This window comes from Amphiprion ocellaris, chromosome 8, assembly GCF_022539595.1.
Source record: "Amphiprion ocellaris isolate individual 3 ecotype Okinawa chromosome 8, ASM2253959v1, whole genome shotgun sequence".
NCBI classification, from domain to species: Eukaryota; Metazoa; Chordata; class Actinopteri; family Pomacentridae; genus Amphiprion; species Amphiprion ocellaris.
The window spans coordinates 1,959,925-1,976,880 of NC_072773.1; the positions used below are offsets into that span (position 1 = coordinate 1,959,925).

General features: G+C 35.4%; 1 protein-coding gene across 1 annotated transcript; it reads left to right on the top strand.

Moving 5' to 3' along the window:
* The first annotated feature begins 8,272 nt into the window (after positions 1–8,272).
* On the top strand, positions 8,273–16,934 carry LOC111571570 (L-rhamnose-binding lectin SML-like). The gene is made up of 9 exons (XM_055013089.1): positions 8,273–8,433; positions 9,441–9,473; positions 9,574–9,630; positions 11,519–11,654; positions 12,132–12,241; positions 14,948–14,992; positions 15,616–15,748; positions 15,877–15,980; positions 16,757–16,934. The coding sequence occupies exons 1-9, from the start codon at positions 8,403–8,405 to the stop codon at positions 16,765–16,767; spliced, it is 660 nt and encodes a 219-aa protein (XP_054869064.1). The 5' UTR covers positions 8,273–8,402; the 3' UTR covers positions 16,768–16,934.
* The last annotated feature ends 22 nt before the right edge of the window (positions 16,935–16,956 follow it).

A 16,956-nucleotide genomic window follows, 5' to 3' on the forward strand; every position in this document is an offset into this window, starting at 1 on the left:
AACTCTCCCATCTGGACCATTCTTGGTCTTTTAGAGGAAATAAATGTTAAAAAACAGTGAAAAACACCAACAACACGACATCACACACTATATGATGACATTTTTCTGAGATTCTATCAGCTTTTATCTGTAAATTAACAAAACAGGGAAATGTGTAAAGTTTGATTTAAATACTGTGAAGTTTTACTTAAAACAACAAATTAACACCTGTGAAAATATGCATGTTATTATATTCCATCCATCCATCCATTATCTATACACCACTTAATCCTCACTAGGGTCATGGGGGGGCTGGAGTCTATCCCAGCTGACTCAGGTGAAGGCAGGGGACACCCTAGACAGGTCACCAGTCTGTCACAGGGCTACATATAGAGACAAACAATCACTCTCACATTCACACCTACGGGCAATTTAGAATGATCAATTAACCTCAGCATATTTTTGGACTGTGGGAGGAAGCCGGAGTACCCGGAGAAAACCCACGCATGCACAGGGAGAACATGCAAACTCCATGCAGAAAGATCCCGGGAAAGCCGGGACGCGAACCAGGGATCTTCTAGCTGCAAGGCGAAAGTGCTAACCACTACACCACTGTGCAGCCCTGTTATTATATTCATCATTTTAAAAAGTTAATTCTAATTTTTAATTAAATAAGGGCAAAAATGTGTTAAATGTGCACACACACACACACATGCACACACACACACACACACACACACACACACACACACACACACACACACACACACACACACACACGCACACATATATACTGTCAACATGTAAATTAATACTTTTCACTTTTTCAGAAAAATTCTAACAAATATATTCAATTTTCAAGACAATAACTATAAAATAACAATAAATATTTTTGAAAAACATTAATTTTTGCTGCATCTGAACCTGTTCAAGTTCATTTGACCTAAATTGGACTCTGAATCTTTTTCATTCCCATGAGCCACCACTGCACTGACACCATCAACACCATCAACAGCCCAGAGTTCAGGATCCCCTCCATTCAATCCACCTCCTGAAACCTTCAACCAGTTTTCAGGTAAATTCATCTCCGTTTATCCTCCTTCAGCTTCATTCTCAGTTAAAAAACACAAATCTACAGTTGAAGATTCTCCAGAAAGACAAGTTTTACATTCTGTGAAGAACTGAATGTGTCTATTTTTATGAAATCTAGTTGAATCAACTCTAATAAATTATATTGATTCAACAAAAGTACGTTAAGCTGCTTAATGCTGATAGAAAACTATTTAATCATGTTTAAATACTATTATTTTTGTAATTAAATTCATTTAAACAGTTAATTTTGGACTGCAGTTAAATGTGGTCAAGAGTTATTAGTTGGATTAACTTATTTAAATAAAGTATTTCCATGTTTTTAAGCTGCTTTTATTTAGCATTTAGCAGTTCTGTTGGATCAACTTCATTCACTCAAGTTGTTTAAAACTGTAAAATTAGTTAATTAACCGACTTTATCAAATTAAGTTATGCTGAACCCTTTGAATTAAGTTTAACAAATAATTTATGTTGACTCAACACAAGAACATTAAACTGGTCCAACAGAATTGATTAATACTAAAAACAAACAAACAAACAAAGAAACAAACAAATGAACAACAACTGTTTTGTTTTGTGTTAAACTGTTAAATTAATTGTCCCCGTCTGGTTAAATTAAGTCCAAACCTTGGAAATAAGTTGAATCAACTCTAATAAATTGTGTCGACTCAACACAAGAACATTAAGTTAAAGCAAGAAAATTGTTTAAAATGCTGAAAGAACATAATTTTTTTTTAACTTTTGAGAAAATCTTCTTTAAATGTAGAAAATGTAAAAAACAGAGCAAATCAAAATTGATTTAATTTAACATTCTGAGTTTGTTCAATTTGTTTTCTCAAGTTTCGTTCATTTAATTCAGTTGTTTCTATTTTCTCGGCTCATGAGGCAACTTTGGACTAATTATTCGTGATAAACTCTGGTGTTGTTGAACTTATTTACGTACGTTTGTGAGCTGAATGAACTAAACTTCCTTCCAGTGCTGCTTGTGGTCGGAGGTTCGGTGGTGATCGGAGGGATGTTGGCCGTCGTTGTTCTGCTTCTTTACAAACTGAAGAAGGAGAATCAGGAAATCAGGAACATGGAGGTGAACGTCTCCGACTCTTCCTGTCTCCGTTTACTAGAATAAAATACAGAAAACAAGATTAAAGCTGCAAAAATTCAACTCAAATTCAGGGTAGATATTAATGATCTCACAGAATAAATTATTTAGTTTAGATAATGTTGTGTTTGCGTTCCCCAACTGTTCAGAAAATGGCGCTACCGTTTCAGAAATTCCACAAATCTTTAGTAATGTCCACATCAAAAATCTGTATTTTAACAAATAGTAGTTTTTTATTTGACAACATCTGACTGTAAAACTAATTTTCCAAAAAAAGTTATTAGACTTTTTTCTGTATAATACATATTATACATTATTATACATTTGACCGAATAATTTTCAGTATTAAAGACTGAAAAATGGCAAGTTATTTTTTAATTCTTACAGATAAACTCTTAAAAATGTCTACATCACAAATCTGCTGTTTTTTTTTTTAATAATTCTTTTAGAAACTTGAATTTTTTTTATTTGTAATTTATTTGAAAGAAAAATATTAATATTAAAGTTTGAAAAGTGAAATGTAAATACGCTACAATTTAATTTTTTTCCCTGTTTTTCTTTAAATTACAGATAATATTTTGTAAAAATAAAAAAACGTAAATAATGTTCACATTTAAAAGACATTAAGAAAGAATAATTTGTTCTTTTTGTGTTTTTCACAGGTTTACTTTTATCAAGGATTGAAAAATAGTTAATTATATTTAAACTGATAAGTTGATCAAAAAACATTTTATCAATTTTTTATATAGAATACTGAATTTTTACCAATAGTAACAATAGAATAATAATTGATTTCATAATGTGTGACCATAAAGTTACACAGTTAAATCAGATAAAAATATCATTATGTTACAGATACTTGCTGTTGTTAGAAAGACAAATTAACAATGTTGAGGTTTGAAGAGTGAAAAAGTAATGACAACAAAATGTATATTAAGATTTTCTCTTTTTTTCAAAAAGATACAGATAATATTTAGTAAAAACAACAAAATGTAAATAATGTCAACATAAAAAATTATTTTTAAAAATTATTTGATTTTTTTTTACAGTTTTACTTCATCAAAGTAAAATGTTTTTTAAAAACTTAATTACATTTAAACTGTTAAGTTGACTAAAAAACAATTTTACAGAAATTTTTTTTAAAAATCAGATTTAAAAAAAAAAAAAATACAGATAATATTTAGTAAAAATAAATAACAACAGTACACAATGTCCACATAAAAATGTGTGTAAACATAATATTTTTTACTTTATCAAGGATTGAAATATTATTTTCAAATATACATAATATTATATTTAAACTGAGAAAAACAGGTGATTACTGTAAATAATGTGGACATAAAAAATCTGAATTTTTTACAAATAGTAATTTATTTCATAATCCATCCATCCATCCATTTTCTTCCTCTTATTCGTGGTCGGGTTGTGGAGGCAGCAGATGAAGCAGGTCGTTCCAGACATCCCTCCACTCAGCAACGCTTCCCAGGTCTTCCTGGGGGATCCCGAGGCGTTCCCAGGCCAGATGAGATATATAATCCCTCCAGCAGGTTGAGACGTGTCAGCCAAGACAGTCCAACAATGTCCAGAGCCTTCAGCATCTCAGGGTGGATCTCGTCCACACCTGGCACCACTGAGGAGCTTCTTAACTACCTCAGCAACCTCTGCCACAGATATGGATGAAGATGCCCCTGAGTCTTCAGGCTCTGCCTCCTCTGCAGAGGACGTGTTTACCGGGTTCAGGAGTTCCTGAAAGTGATCTTTCCACCGCCCGACAATGTCCCCAGTACGGGTCAACAGTTCTCCACCCTGACTGTACACAGTCTGGACAAAGTCCTGCCTCCCTTTCCTGAGGCATCGAAGGATTTGCCAGAACTTCCTTGAAGCCAACTGAAAGTCCTTCTCCATAGCCTCTCCAAACTCCCTGGCCCTTTTGGCCAACTGATACTCGTCAGCTGCTTCAGGGGACCTCCGAGCAAGCCAAGTCTGAAAGGCCTCCTTCTTCAGCCTGATGCCTTCCTTCCCCACTGATGTCCACCAGCAGGTTTTTGGGTTGCTGCTGCAACAGGCACCAGTGACCTTCAGACCACAGCTCCTAACAGCTGCTTCTACAAAGGAGGCTTTGAACATGGACCACTCAGACTCCATGTCCCCAACCTGCCCCAGGATGCAGGAGAAACTCTTCTGGAAGTGGGAGTTGAAAACCCCACAGACAGGGTCTTCCACCAGATGTTCCAAGTTCACCCTCACTACATGCTTGGGTTTACCAGGTCTGTCCAGCAGTCTTCCCCACCATCAGATCCAACTCTCCACCAGGTGGTGATCAGCTGACAGCTCTGCTCCTCTCTTCACCTGAGTGTCCAAGACATACGACCACAGGTCTGATGATACGACTATGAGGTCAATCATCAACCTTTGTTCTAAGGTGCTCTGGTACCAGGAACACTTATTAGAACCTTCTGCTCCAACATGGTGTTTCTTATGACCAGTCTATGACTAGAAGTCCAATAACAGAACACCACTACGGTTCAGATCAGGCCATTTCTCCCAATCACCCTCTCCAGGTTTCTCCATCATTGCCCACATGAGTGTCGAAATCGCCCAGGAGAACTATGGAGTCCCCAGGTGGTCCCCCTTCCAGAAACCACCCAGAGACTCCAAGAACACCAAATAATCTGAACCGCTGTTCGGTGCATAAGAACAAACAACAGTCAGAGTTTTCTTCTCTGCAACACAAAGTCTCAGAGAGGCGACCCTCTGGTTCTCCGGGGAGAACTCCAACAAAGGGAGGCGCTGAGTTTCCCCACAACCACCCAGAGCCTCTCACCCTGGGCAACTCTGGAAAAGGAGAGAGTCCAGCTCCTCTCCAGGATTCTGGTTCCAGAACCCTTGCTGTGTGGGGAGATGAGTCCAGCTATATCTAGCTGGTATCACTCCACCTCCATCAGCTCCGGTTCCTTCCCCACCAGTGAGATAACGTTCCACGTCCCCAGAACTAGTCTACGCCACCAGGGGGCAGTGCACCCAGATGCCCACTCCTGCCTACTGCCTGGTGGGAATAGCACCCAACCCTGGTTTTCAACCCAGTGACTGGTGGACCCACCAGGTGGTGGCCCCGTCTTACTTTTTCGGGCTGTGAGCCCCACGGGGCCCCAAGGCTCGGCCACCAAGTGCTCTCTGGTGAGCTTCCCCCCAGACCTGGCTCCAGGAAGAGGCCCTGCTGTCTCTGATCTTTCTTTGTTATCACTGTTTTATGTGACCATAAAATTCACAATTAAATCTGCTAAAAAATCTATATTTTACAGATATTTGCTGTTATTTTCAGTTTTATAATTTTGCAGTATACCTCTGCCTTTTATTTAAACCGTTTGCCTACAGAGGGTTTTTTTCTTTTACAGTGCTTTTTTCAGTGTTATTTTGTCTTTCTGCGTTAAAACTTATGATTTGAAGATAAAAATTTCAACAATCTGAAAACCAAAATGAATGTAATGAACAACAACAACCTCAGCAAAACTCTAAACCAGTAAAAGTGTTAAAATGAGATAATTAACATGATTATTGTTGTTGTTTTGGTGATTTTTTTTTTTCAAACTAAAATGTTGTTTTAATTTCCAGTCTGCCACCTATGAGATGGTCAGGAGGAGAGCCCAACTACCAGAGTCTGAATCTAGACAGAAACAATCAGGAACAAATCGACTCGACACTCAGAACACCTGAAGACACACAAACGTCCTGTTAATGAGCAAAAACACGTCTCAGTTGAACTGCAGGCAGTGTTTCCATGGAAGATGTGAAGCAATGTTGGAAAAATTCCCACATCTAAATTTAAAATATAGCATATCTTCTCAAAATCCCTTTAGTCAACACGTCTGATTTTTTTTTTTAAATTTGGCAAAAATATTTTCTAGAGTTTTTGGTTGAACTGCAAGCAGTATTTTCATGTATAACATGAAGTACTGTTGGAAAAATTCCCAAATCTGAGTTTAAAATTATGATTTTTCATCAAAATCACATTAGTCAACATGCTAGATTTAAAAAACTTTTGGCAAAAAAAAATTTTTGAAGAGTTTTTGTTTGAACCACAGGCAGTGTTTTCATGGAAGATGTGAAGCAATGTCGGGAAAAATCCCAAATTTAAGTTTAAAAGGATAATATTTCATAAAAATCACATTAGTTGACATATTTGACCTAAAAACTTTGCTTTTTTTTGAACAGTTTGGTTTTTATGCATAACATGAAATAATGTTGGAAATATTCTCAAATCAGAAATCATTCTAAAAATCAGTCTAAAATCACAATCGTGCTAGTTGACATGTCTGATTTCAAAACAAATTGCTAAAAAATAAAAATGTGCAAATGCTCGGTTTAACTGCAGGCAGTGTTTTCATGTATGATGTGAAATAATGTTGGAAAATTCTCAAATCTAAGATTAAAATTGTTATTATTTCATCACAATCAAAACAAAAAGAAGCCAAAAATATTTTTTGAGAGTTCTCGGTTGAACTGCAGGCAGTGTTTTCATGTATGATGTTTGGTAATGTCTGAAAAATTCCCAAATTTAACTTTGAAATTGATGATATTTCATCAAAATCACGTTGGTCAACATGCCTGATTTAAAAAAAATTGCTTACAATAAAATTTTGTAAATTCTCAGTTGAACTGCAGGCAGTGTTTTTTCAGAGTAGATTCTAAACGTAAACGTTAAATATCTGTACTTTGTAGAGTTGCTATTTTATTCCAAATAATCAAAGAAAATGTGTTTTTCTGACTAATTCTTTCTTTTTTAACTTTTTGTTTCCTGTTTCCAACTTTGAACGTCGTATTTTTAGCGTTTTTATCTCAGAATGTGTTTTTTAATGGATCATTTTAGAGCAGCTTTTTATTCTGATGTTATTAAAACCTCCAGTAACTTTTATTATCTGTGATTCCTGATTGGTTCTGAGCTTCTTTTAAACAATAAAACTCATAAAGACATTCTGGTCTCTGTTGGTTTATTTCAGACGTCAGAAATTTAAACTTCAACATTTGGAATCTTTATCTGCAGATTTCTGACATGATTTCATTTCTTAAAACAATTTATTTCATGATTTTCAGCTTTTAATTTCATGCCTATTATTTTTCCTTTGAAGATTTGTCACTTTATATCTAAAAGTTTTTTACTTTTGATGCCAGCTTTCTCATGTTGTTCTTTTTTTAGCTTTAAATCTCTCGATTTCAACTTGTAATTTCTTTTTTAACTTTCAAGCTTGAACTTTGTACTTTTTATCTGAAACATTTGTGCTTTTAATCTCAGATTTCTAACTACTTCTTTGTTTTCTCATAAGTTCAGCTGTAAATGTCAGATTTTTTATTTTTATCTTGAAATTTGTAACTTTTGCTTCAAACGCTCTACTTTGTTTTATCCCAGATTTCTTACTTTCTTATATTTTAAATCTTTTTATCTCTTAGTTTCAGTTTTTACTTCAATATTTAAATTTTTTAAGATAAAAATTTAACCTTATATCTCAAAATTTCTACTTTTCCTCCCAGATTTCAAATTTTATTTATTTTTATTTTTTAAACTTATTCCTTTAATTTGAACTTTAATGTCTGTAGAATAGTAAATAGTTCAGAACAGAATTAAAACAAAATGAAGACAGAGACATCATACAAGGAAGACACTATGGAAGGAGAAGGAGTCATAGGTGTCTTGGTGGCCTCCCTCACTAAGGACTTCCAGGTTGGGGGTGAACATGTTTTATTTTCACCGTATCTTTGGTCTAAATTTACTCCTTTAAACCAAATAAATTTCGACCAGCATACATTCACTACCAGTCCAAAGTTTGGACACACCTTCTCATTCAATGCTGTTTATTTATTTGTATTATTTTCTACATTGTAGATTAATACTGAACATTAAAACTTTTTTCTTTACAACATAATTCCACATGTATTCTTTTATACTTATAGTTTTATTGTTTTGTATTAATCTACCATGTAGGAAATAGTTAAATAAAACCACTGAATGAGAATGAGAAGGCGTATCCAAACATTCAGCTGGTACTGTATTTATTATCTTATGGTAAATCTTCCTGAACAGAGGCTGAAGTCCTCTACATTGATGAACCCACTCTGTAAACATTGGTCATGATTGCTGGGAAATCAGTTGGCAGTTTAACACAGTTTACTGGATCCAACTGGAAACAAACAGAACAGAATAAATCCTGATGCAGCAGCAGTGACTGACTTCATCGACACCATGAGCCACTTCAGACTCAGCATTGCCCTGTGTGAGTACACCTCCTGCTTTAATTAACATCTAAATTATAATCAGAATTAGAAAAGAGTCTGTTTATTAAACCCCACTGGAGTTTTTAGAGCACTACATGGGCATCACTGTAGCTGTTATCTGAGATTTAATGACAAATTTTGGCCCATTTTTCCCTCCTATAAAAAGAAAATATGTTGATCTCATCATCTCAGGTCTTCATCAATACATTCACTGGTGCCAAAAACTAAATTCTGTGAAATATTTTGGCTGAATTTTAATAGTTTTATATGTTTGCAGACCTGAGAATGATTGAATGGCACATTTTGAACTACTGGTCCTTGAAAATGGAAAAAAAGTGCAAAAATTTACATTTCAGATGGTACTGGGAAAGTTCCTCTCAGTGTAAATATTTATGGATGGATCAAGCTTGTTTAAAATGACAAGAATGAACAATTATTGACCCTTAAGTTGGGAAGAAGTGAAAAATGTTCAACCCAGAGCGTCTTTAGTCGACTGGTTGAGGACAACTTTTGAGGCTCTAACATCAGTGGAATCTGATGTGTGAAAAGTTTGACCAGACAAGGTTCCAGTTTTTTGTGATATTTAGTTAAAGCTTGTTCAGAATGACTCCAAATGTGTCCATAATGACTAAAATACCTGAAAATCATCCAAAATTACTTTTTAAAAAAGTGTTCAAAAGAGATAAAGTTTGTCCAGATTGACTCAGACTTTGTTAAAAATGACTCAAAATTATCCAAAATGACTTGAAACGTGTTGAAAGTGACTCAAAATGATCAGAAACTATCGTAAAAATCTGCTATAATTCCTGAAGTGTCTGTTGTGAACCTTAATCCACCTGTTTTGGTGTAAATATGGTGCCGACCCGGTTATCTGGATTCAATACTTTAAACACAGATAACAGAGTCCGGCTCTTTATGCTTCTTTAGTTGAACCTTGTGCAGATAAAACAGGATAAACATTATGAAAGCAGGATGTTCTGATATGTGACTAGAGTTTGTTTTCCAGTGCTGCCGCTGAGCTTCCTGCTGGCGACTGCAGGTAAATCAGGTCAACTTTATCCATGGAAATTCCCAACATGATAAAAACGAGTCGGTGACGTTACGATGTTTTGAACTCACCGACTGATTCTGTTTTCCAGATGCTTCCTCGGACAGCGTGATCACCTGCCAAGGTCAAGTCCACCGCCTCGCCTGTGGTGAGTTCAGGTTCCATCAAACCCAACCAGGAAGTGATCGGAGCTCTACGAGTGATTCAGCAACATGTTCCAGTGTTTGGTGTTAAACGTGAAAACAAATGTTCGTTTCCTCCCGGTCTCTACATGGAAACAGCTGACTGTAAGAACTCCACTCGGCTGGAGAGTAAAGAGAAGTACATTCAAAGCTGGATTTGGGAAACCTGGACCATCAATTGTCAGACTGGGCAAAGGGGCACCATGACAAAGACCTCTGTGGTCGTTAATGACCTCCAACCAGAACTCATTTGTTGACGATCACAAGTTAAGAAAAATGTTTAAAACAGAAACAGAAGGCGATTTTAGTTTCAAACCATAGACTGAGTTATTAAATTGTTTTAAAGGGAATTTTGTTTTGAAAGAAGTGTCATTTTTGAACCGTGATCTGGTGGTAAACTAGTGAACACTACAGCATATTTTCAGTCTGGTTAGGCTTAGAATTCAAAAAAATGCTACGGTTTGGGTTAAAATATGACAATTTTACAACATGTTTAAAGTAATTGATTGGCAGAAAAGTACAGTGAAGCCGTAAATAAACAGCAAAGAACCATGTATTAGAAACTTTTTTTCTGATAGGTGGGTTTATCTGGCAAAGGGGCACCATGACAAAGACCTCTGTGGTCGTTAATGACCTCCAACCAGAGCTCATTTAGTGAAGGTAGTTTTTTAAAAGAAAAAACTGCATCCCAACCAAGAACAGAATTTTTTATTTCATTATTCTCAAAAATGTTGTTTTACCCTTAAACTGCGTTATTGAATATGTTCGTTTTGTTTTGAAACAAGCATTATTTTCTAACTGTGATGTGGTCGTAAAGACGGACTTTCTCCCAGAAAACCAAACAGACCATCAGTCTCACAACTAAATTTGATTTTCTGTATTTTACTTTTGATTTTACTCCATTTCTGGTTATTTTCAGGAAAATATCAGACTCTGTTCGACCCTTTAGCATGTGAGAAGCTTGGTTAAGTTCAGGATTCGGGTTTAAGTCCGACAATTTGACAACATGTTTGAAGCGTCTCATCCGTTTTCTGGGTCACCAGAGTCCTGCTGCTTCTAACGTGATTGTTTGGCAGAAAAGTACAGTGAAGCCGTAAATAAACAGCAAAGAACCATTTATTAGAAACTTGTTGTGATAGGTGGGTTTATCTGGCAAAGGGGCACCATGACAAAGACCTCTGTGGTCATTAATGACCTCCAGAGCTCATTTACTGAAGACTATAAGTTAAGAAATGTTTAAATCTTTATTCATTATGTTACTAAACATGAATTTCTGCCGGACTATGTTTGCTCGTAATGAATAACTAGTATTCATCAGAGAGAATATTCCAGAAACAACATTATATTGATTTGATTTGGAGACAAACTGAAGTGATTTCCACATTTATTTCATCTTGGGATATTTAAATGAACAAAGTTTCAGAAAAATCACAAGAAAAGGTATTTAGGCTTTTCCTGTAAAAAACAACAAAAATAAAATTATGTTCAGGATAAAAAATCTGTTTTAAAACTCGTAAAATTACAGAATAGAGTGTTGATTTAGATTTTTCCTGTAATAAAAAAGTATATTAAGGATTTAAATTTTTAAAAAAAAGAAAACATGTTAAATTAGAGTACAAATATTAATTTAGGTTTTCCTGTGGGGAAAAAAGGATATTTTTAGGATTAAAAATCTCTTTTAAAACAGATTTCTCTGCAGAAAGAACCTACAGGATTTATTTCTTAGAATTAAACCTACTGACCGCCGGTGTTTGACTTCCGTCCACAGGGAGGCAGCAGAGCTCTGGTTTCTACAAATTCTGGTTTTCAGTTTTGTTTTTTGGGTTTTTTTTTTTCTTTTCTTTGTGTTTCCAGACAGCGGAGTGATTTCTGTGCTGACGGCTCAGTTTGGACGCTCAGATCCACAAACCTGCAGCGAAGGAAGACCTGCCGAGCAGCTGAGGAACACCAACTGTTCCCTGGACGGAACCCAAGACCTGGTCAAGAGGAGGTAGAAGAACAGATTTAACCTACAGAGAACCAAAGACCTGGTCAAGAGGAGGTAGAAGAACAGATTTAACCTACAGAGAACCAAAGACCTGGTCAGGAGGAGGTAGAAGAACAGATTTAACCTGGACGAGCTTCTGGATGCAGCAGTTTAAAGAAAGATGAGAAACTTTTCTACCAGATAATCTGACAAAAAAAAAAAAACGCTTGAAAAATTATATTAAGGACTAAAATTTATTTTAAAACATGTAAATCACAGGATAAAGTGTTATTTAGGTTTGTCCTGTAAAAAAAAAGAAAAAATTAATGTCCATTTAAAAAATGTAAAATAAATCCAAATCTTCTTATTTGACCTAATATTTGCTGTTATTTTCACATTTTTTTTTTTAGTGTTTTTAATGTTCTGATGTTCTTTTTCTTTTCTTGGATTAAAACGGATTAAACTGTAAACTTCGTGGATTTGTTGTTTGTGTTTCTTCAGGTGTGATGGAAAGAAAGTTTGTGAGGTGAACTACGACGACGTCCAGACGTCTGATCCGTGTGTCGGAACCTTCAAGTACCTGCAGACCAACTACACCTGTTTACCTGCAAGTAGGCGGAGCTAAAAAATACTACAAAGCACAGCACAAAAAACTACAAAAACAGCCTTTAAACTACAAAAACAGTCTTTAAACTACACCTGTTTCCCGGTGTTTCAGGTTAACTGGCGATAGTTTCCAGATGTTTCGTCCGCAGATTCGTCACGATCAGACCTGGATTTACGTGAAATAAAGATACCAGATAAAGAAGACCTCGCCGAAAAACGCCGGCATCACTACTTAATAAAGTCTATATCCATGTAAATATCATCTACAGACAGTAAAAAGAAATGTGCGGGCCGAAGTAAAAAACACGTATTTTTATGAACGGTGAGAGGATTGGAAACCACGTAATCCAGTGATAAAATTATGAGACCACCGTTTTACTCATTGTGCTACCAATCAGCTCTGCAAGCATTCTGCTTCATCTACATAGATCACTGTCATTCTGTCAGGTGTTGAACACCTGGTGATTGTTCAGGGGTCCGTTTCACGAAGCAGGTTCAACAAACTCTGAGTTTAACCCTGAACTCTGAGTTGATCTACTCTGAGATAGAAAACTCTGAGTTTTCGGTTCCAGAACAGGTGATTTGAGTTGGTTTAATCAACTCGGAGTAGTTTCACCCGGAGTTCAGCGCATGCACCACAACTCTGAAAAGCCAGTATCAATGGAGCCACGATTCGACGAGTCACCATGGCAACGGGGAAGCAGAGGACTACATTTTTCACCCCACTTGAATTGGAAATCTTAATGCGCTTATATAGCAAGTTTGAACATGTTTTTAGAAAGAAGTGCAACACCTGCAGCTACAAAAGAGAGGGAGACGGTGTGGGAGAACATTGCTGCCCTGTCAATGCGGAAGTTTAAATCACAATAATATTACAGGAAAACTGTTTGAATAGTAGACTATTAAGTTATTTCATTTGGGTGCAATCCTGCAGGGGAGAAGAGCATGTGGCAGCAGCTTAAGATGAAATATAAAAACATTTATAAAACAGGTAAGAAGTCAGCATAATCTCATGGAGCTACCTCATTTTGATCATGTTTTACATTGTAAAGTAGCCTAAATATTAAGTGGCTGTTTGACTGTGCAGTGGTTTTATCCCACACACAGCCTAAATGTCTGCATCCATATCATGTTCTGTTAAACAATTAAGCCTATTTAAACTAACAAAGACTTCTACTCAGCCAACAGAAAGAAAGCAGATGCCTGTAAAAAGGGAGGTGGCCCAGCACCACTATATATATATATATATATATATATGTGTGTATGTGTGTGTGTATATATATATATATATATATATATATATATATATATATATATATATATACACACACACACATACACACACATATATATATATATATGACAATGTGGTCTCAGTTTGTTCTGACGTATTTTATCAGATCCAGTTAATGTTCTGCTGCGTGTTGTTCTGATGTATTTTTATCAGATCCAGTTAATGTTCTGCTGCGTGTTGTTCTCATGTATTTTATCAGATAGCTGATGTTCTGCTGCGTGTTGTTCTGATGTATTTTATCAGATCCAGTTAATGTTCTGCTGCGTGTTGTTCTGATGTATTTTATCAGATCCAGTTAATGTTGTGCTGCGTGTTGTTCTGATGTATTTTATCAGATCCAGCTGATGTTCTACTGTGTGTTGTTCTGATGGGAGGCTGCTGAGGGTCTGAGTGTTTCTGAGAACAAACCCGAGTTAAACCTGAAGTTCTGCTCTGGATCTGTTCCACTGAACTCAGACTAACACACAGCAGTGGACGAGCTTCTATGTTGTGGGTTTTCTTGGTGAGACATTAATTAGTTTTGTATCTCGTTATTAGCCAGGCAGCCTGTGTTAATTTGTGATTATCTACAGTTAACCTGGACGTGTTTCCTGAACAATCACCAGGTGTTCAACACCTGACAGAATGACAGTGATCTATGTAGATGAAGCAGAATGCTTGCAGAGCTGATCAGTAGCACAATGAGTAAAACGGTGGTCTCATAATTTTATCGCTGGATTACGTGGTTTCCAATCCTCTCACCGTTCATAAAAATACGTGTTTTTTTATTTTAGCCAGCACATTTCTTTTTACTATCTGTAGATGATATTTACATGGACATAGACTTTATTAAGTAGTGATGCCAACGTTTTTCTGCAGGTCTTCTTTGTCTAGTATCTTTATTTGACACACGGCCAGGTCTGGTCTGGACAAATCTGAGGATGGAACATCTGGAGACGGAAACTATCACCAGTTAACATGATCACCAGTTAAACTGGAACACCTGCAAGTAGGCTGAGCTAAAAACAACACTAAAAAAAACCAGCCGTTAAACTACACCTGTTTACCTGCAAGTGGGTGGAGCTAAAAGAACTACAAAAGCAACAGTCATCTGAAGCAGAAAGAATATTTCTGTCATTAATGTCCTTTTTAAACACTTTACTGCATTAATATCCAGATTATTGATCCTTTATTGAGTTAATATCCAGATTATTGATCCTTTATTGAGTTAATATCCAGATTATTGATCATTTATTAATATCCAAATTATTGATCCTTTATTGTTAATATCCAGATTATTGATCCTTTATTGAGTTAATATCCAGATTATTGATCCATTATTGTGGAAATATCCAGATTTTTGATCCTTTTGTGGAAAAAAAAAGAAAATAAAATGTAAATGTGTAAAATAATGTGTGTTTTTTTTCTCTGTTTTCAGTTCACCTGGTTCTCTGTGAAGATTCTCAGACTCTCCTGCACTGCGGTAAAACATTTATTCATTTATCTACAGTGACATTTTATTACATTTCCACTCTTAAAATGACCAAATTCATTTATTAAAACAAATATTTGATGGTTTCATTCTAGTTTATTTACTTGTTTCCACCAGAAAAAGGGGGGAAAAAGTACAAATCTGGCAGAAAGGTGCCTGAAAAATGTAAAATATTATTTTTTAAAAATGAAAATAACACTAAAAGAAGATTTTTCAATTCTTAATATACTTTTTTCTTTTTAAAAAAAAAAACAAAACAAACATCTGTAAAATAATATTCTGGAAAAGTAATTTTACAGTCGGATTGTGTAAAATTATTATATTTGTACAAAAAAAATATTTTTGATGGAAAATTTTAAAATGATTTAAAACTATATTTTTTGTTGGTCTTATTTTCTTGAATTATTTGAACCTTTTCATATTTATTTATTGTTTGTTTACATGTTGTTTTGTGTTTATTGTTGTTTTTCAGGTAAAGTTTTCTAAAGTAGTTATTATATTTTTCTTCTTCATTTATTGGTTTTATTTGAATTTTCCTGCCATGAACTCGTCTCTCTGTCTTGTTTGTTGTGTAAATAAAGGAGTGTCTTTGTTTGTTTGTTTGTTTTTTCCAGCTGAAGGCCAGGTGATTTCCGTCTACGGAGCAGATTACGGACGTCGGGATGGAACCACATGTTCCCACAAACGTCCAGATTCACAGATCCAGAACGTCGACTGTTGGGCTCCGACCAGCAAAGTGGCCCAAAGGTTCCAGAGTTTAGATTTACTTTAAAATACTTTAAAAAGTATTTCAGATCTTCCCTCTGCTCTGATGTTAGAATGAAACACGTAAAAAATACTTCAGATCTTCTCTAAACTCTGATCTTCGTCTTCAGCTGCAACGGAAAAAACTCCTGCAGCGTCAGAGCGGCGAACTCGGAGTTTGGAGATCCTTGTTACGGAACCTACAAATACCTGGAGGCCTCCTACGTCTGCCACTGTGAGTACAAGTACTGCAGTACTAGTACTGTACTGTAGTAGTACTGCTGTAGTAGTACTGCTGTACAAGTACAGCAGTACTACTACTGCTCTAAAAGTACTGCTGTACTAGTACTGCAGTACTAGTACTGCTGTAGTAGTACTGTACTGTAGTACTGTACTAGTACTAGTACTGCTGTAGTAGTACTGTACTGTAGTACTGTACTAGTACTAGTACTAGTACTGCTGTACAATTACTGCTGTACTAGTACTGTACTGTAGTACTGTACTAGTACTAGTACTAGTACTGCTGTAGTAGTACTGCTGTACTAGTACTGCAGTACTAGTACAGCAGTACTAGTACTGCTCTACAAGTACTGCTATACAAGTACTGCTGTAGTAGTACTGCTGTAAAAATACTGCTGTACAAGTACTGTTATAACAGTACTGCCAGTGTGAGAACAAATATGGAAAATAAACATATTCTAATGAATATAAATCAACATAAAAACAAAAGCTTCATCCTCTGTAAAATTTCCATCAGTTATTTGGTGAATCCATAGAATAGTAATAATAATAATAATAATAATAATAATAATAATAATAATAATAATAATAATAATAATAATTATTATTATTATTATTATTATTATTATTACTATTATTATTATTATTATTATTCCTGTTATTATTGTTAGTAATGAATAAAAATGTGGACATATGGAGGATTTCACTGATATTTCTGCGCTGAAGAAGTTGATAAATGATCTAACATGATTTTTTTTGTTCTTTCTACAGATCCGGTCTGAACGATCCCAGTAATAAAATAAGAATAAATCTCATAAAATGGGGATTTGTTCCAGAAACAGAATGAAAATTATTCCTGAACTTTAAATCGATGTTAACAAACTGTGTCCATGTGGTTCTACGTTTATACTGAACTTCACTACTGACAATAAAATCAGGATTTCATTCATTCTGCCTCATTTTCACTTCAT

Excerpts from the sequence above, each read along its gene's own strand:
- LOC111571570 (XM_055013089.1), top strand. The coding sequence starts at position 8,403 with ATGAGCCACTTCAGACTCAGCATTGCCCTGT. Across the intron at positions 8,434-9,440 it reads CAGACTCAGCATTGCCCTGT|TGCTGCCGCTGAGCTTCCTG; the intron begins GTGAGTACACCT and ends TTTGTTTTCCAG. Across the intron at positions 11,655-12,131 it reads CAAGACCTGGTCAAGAGGAG|GTGTGATGGAAAGAAAGTTT; the intron begins GTAGAAGAACAG and ends GTGTTTCTTCAG.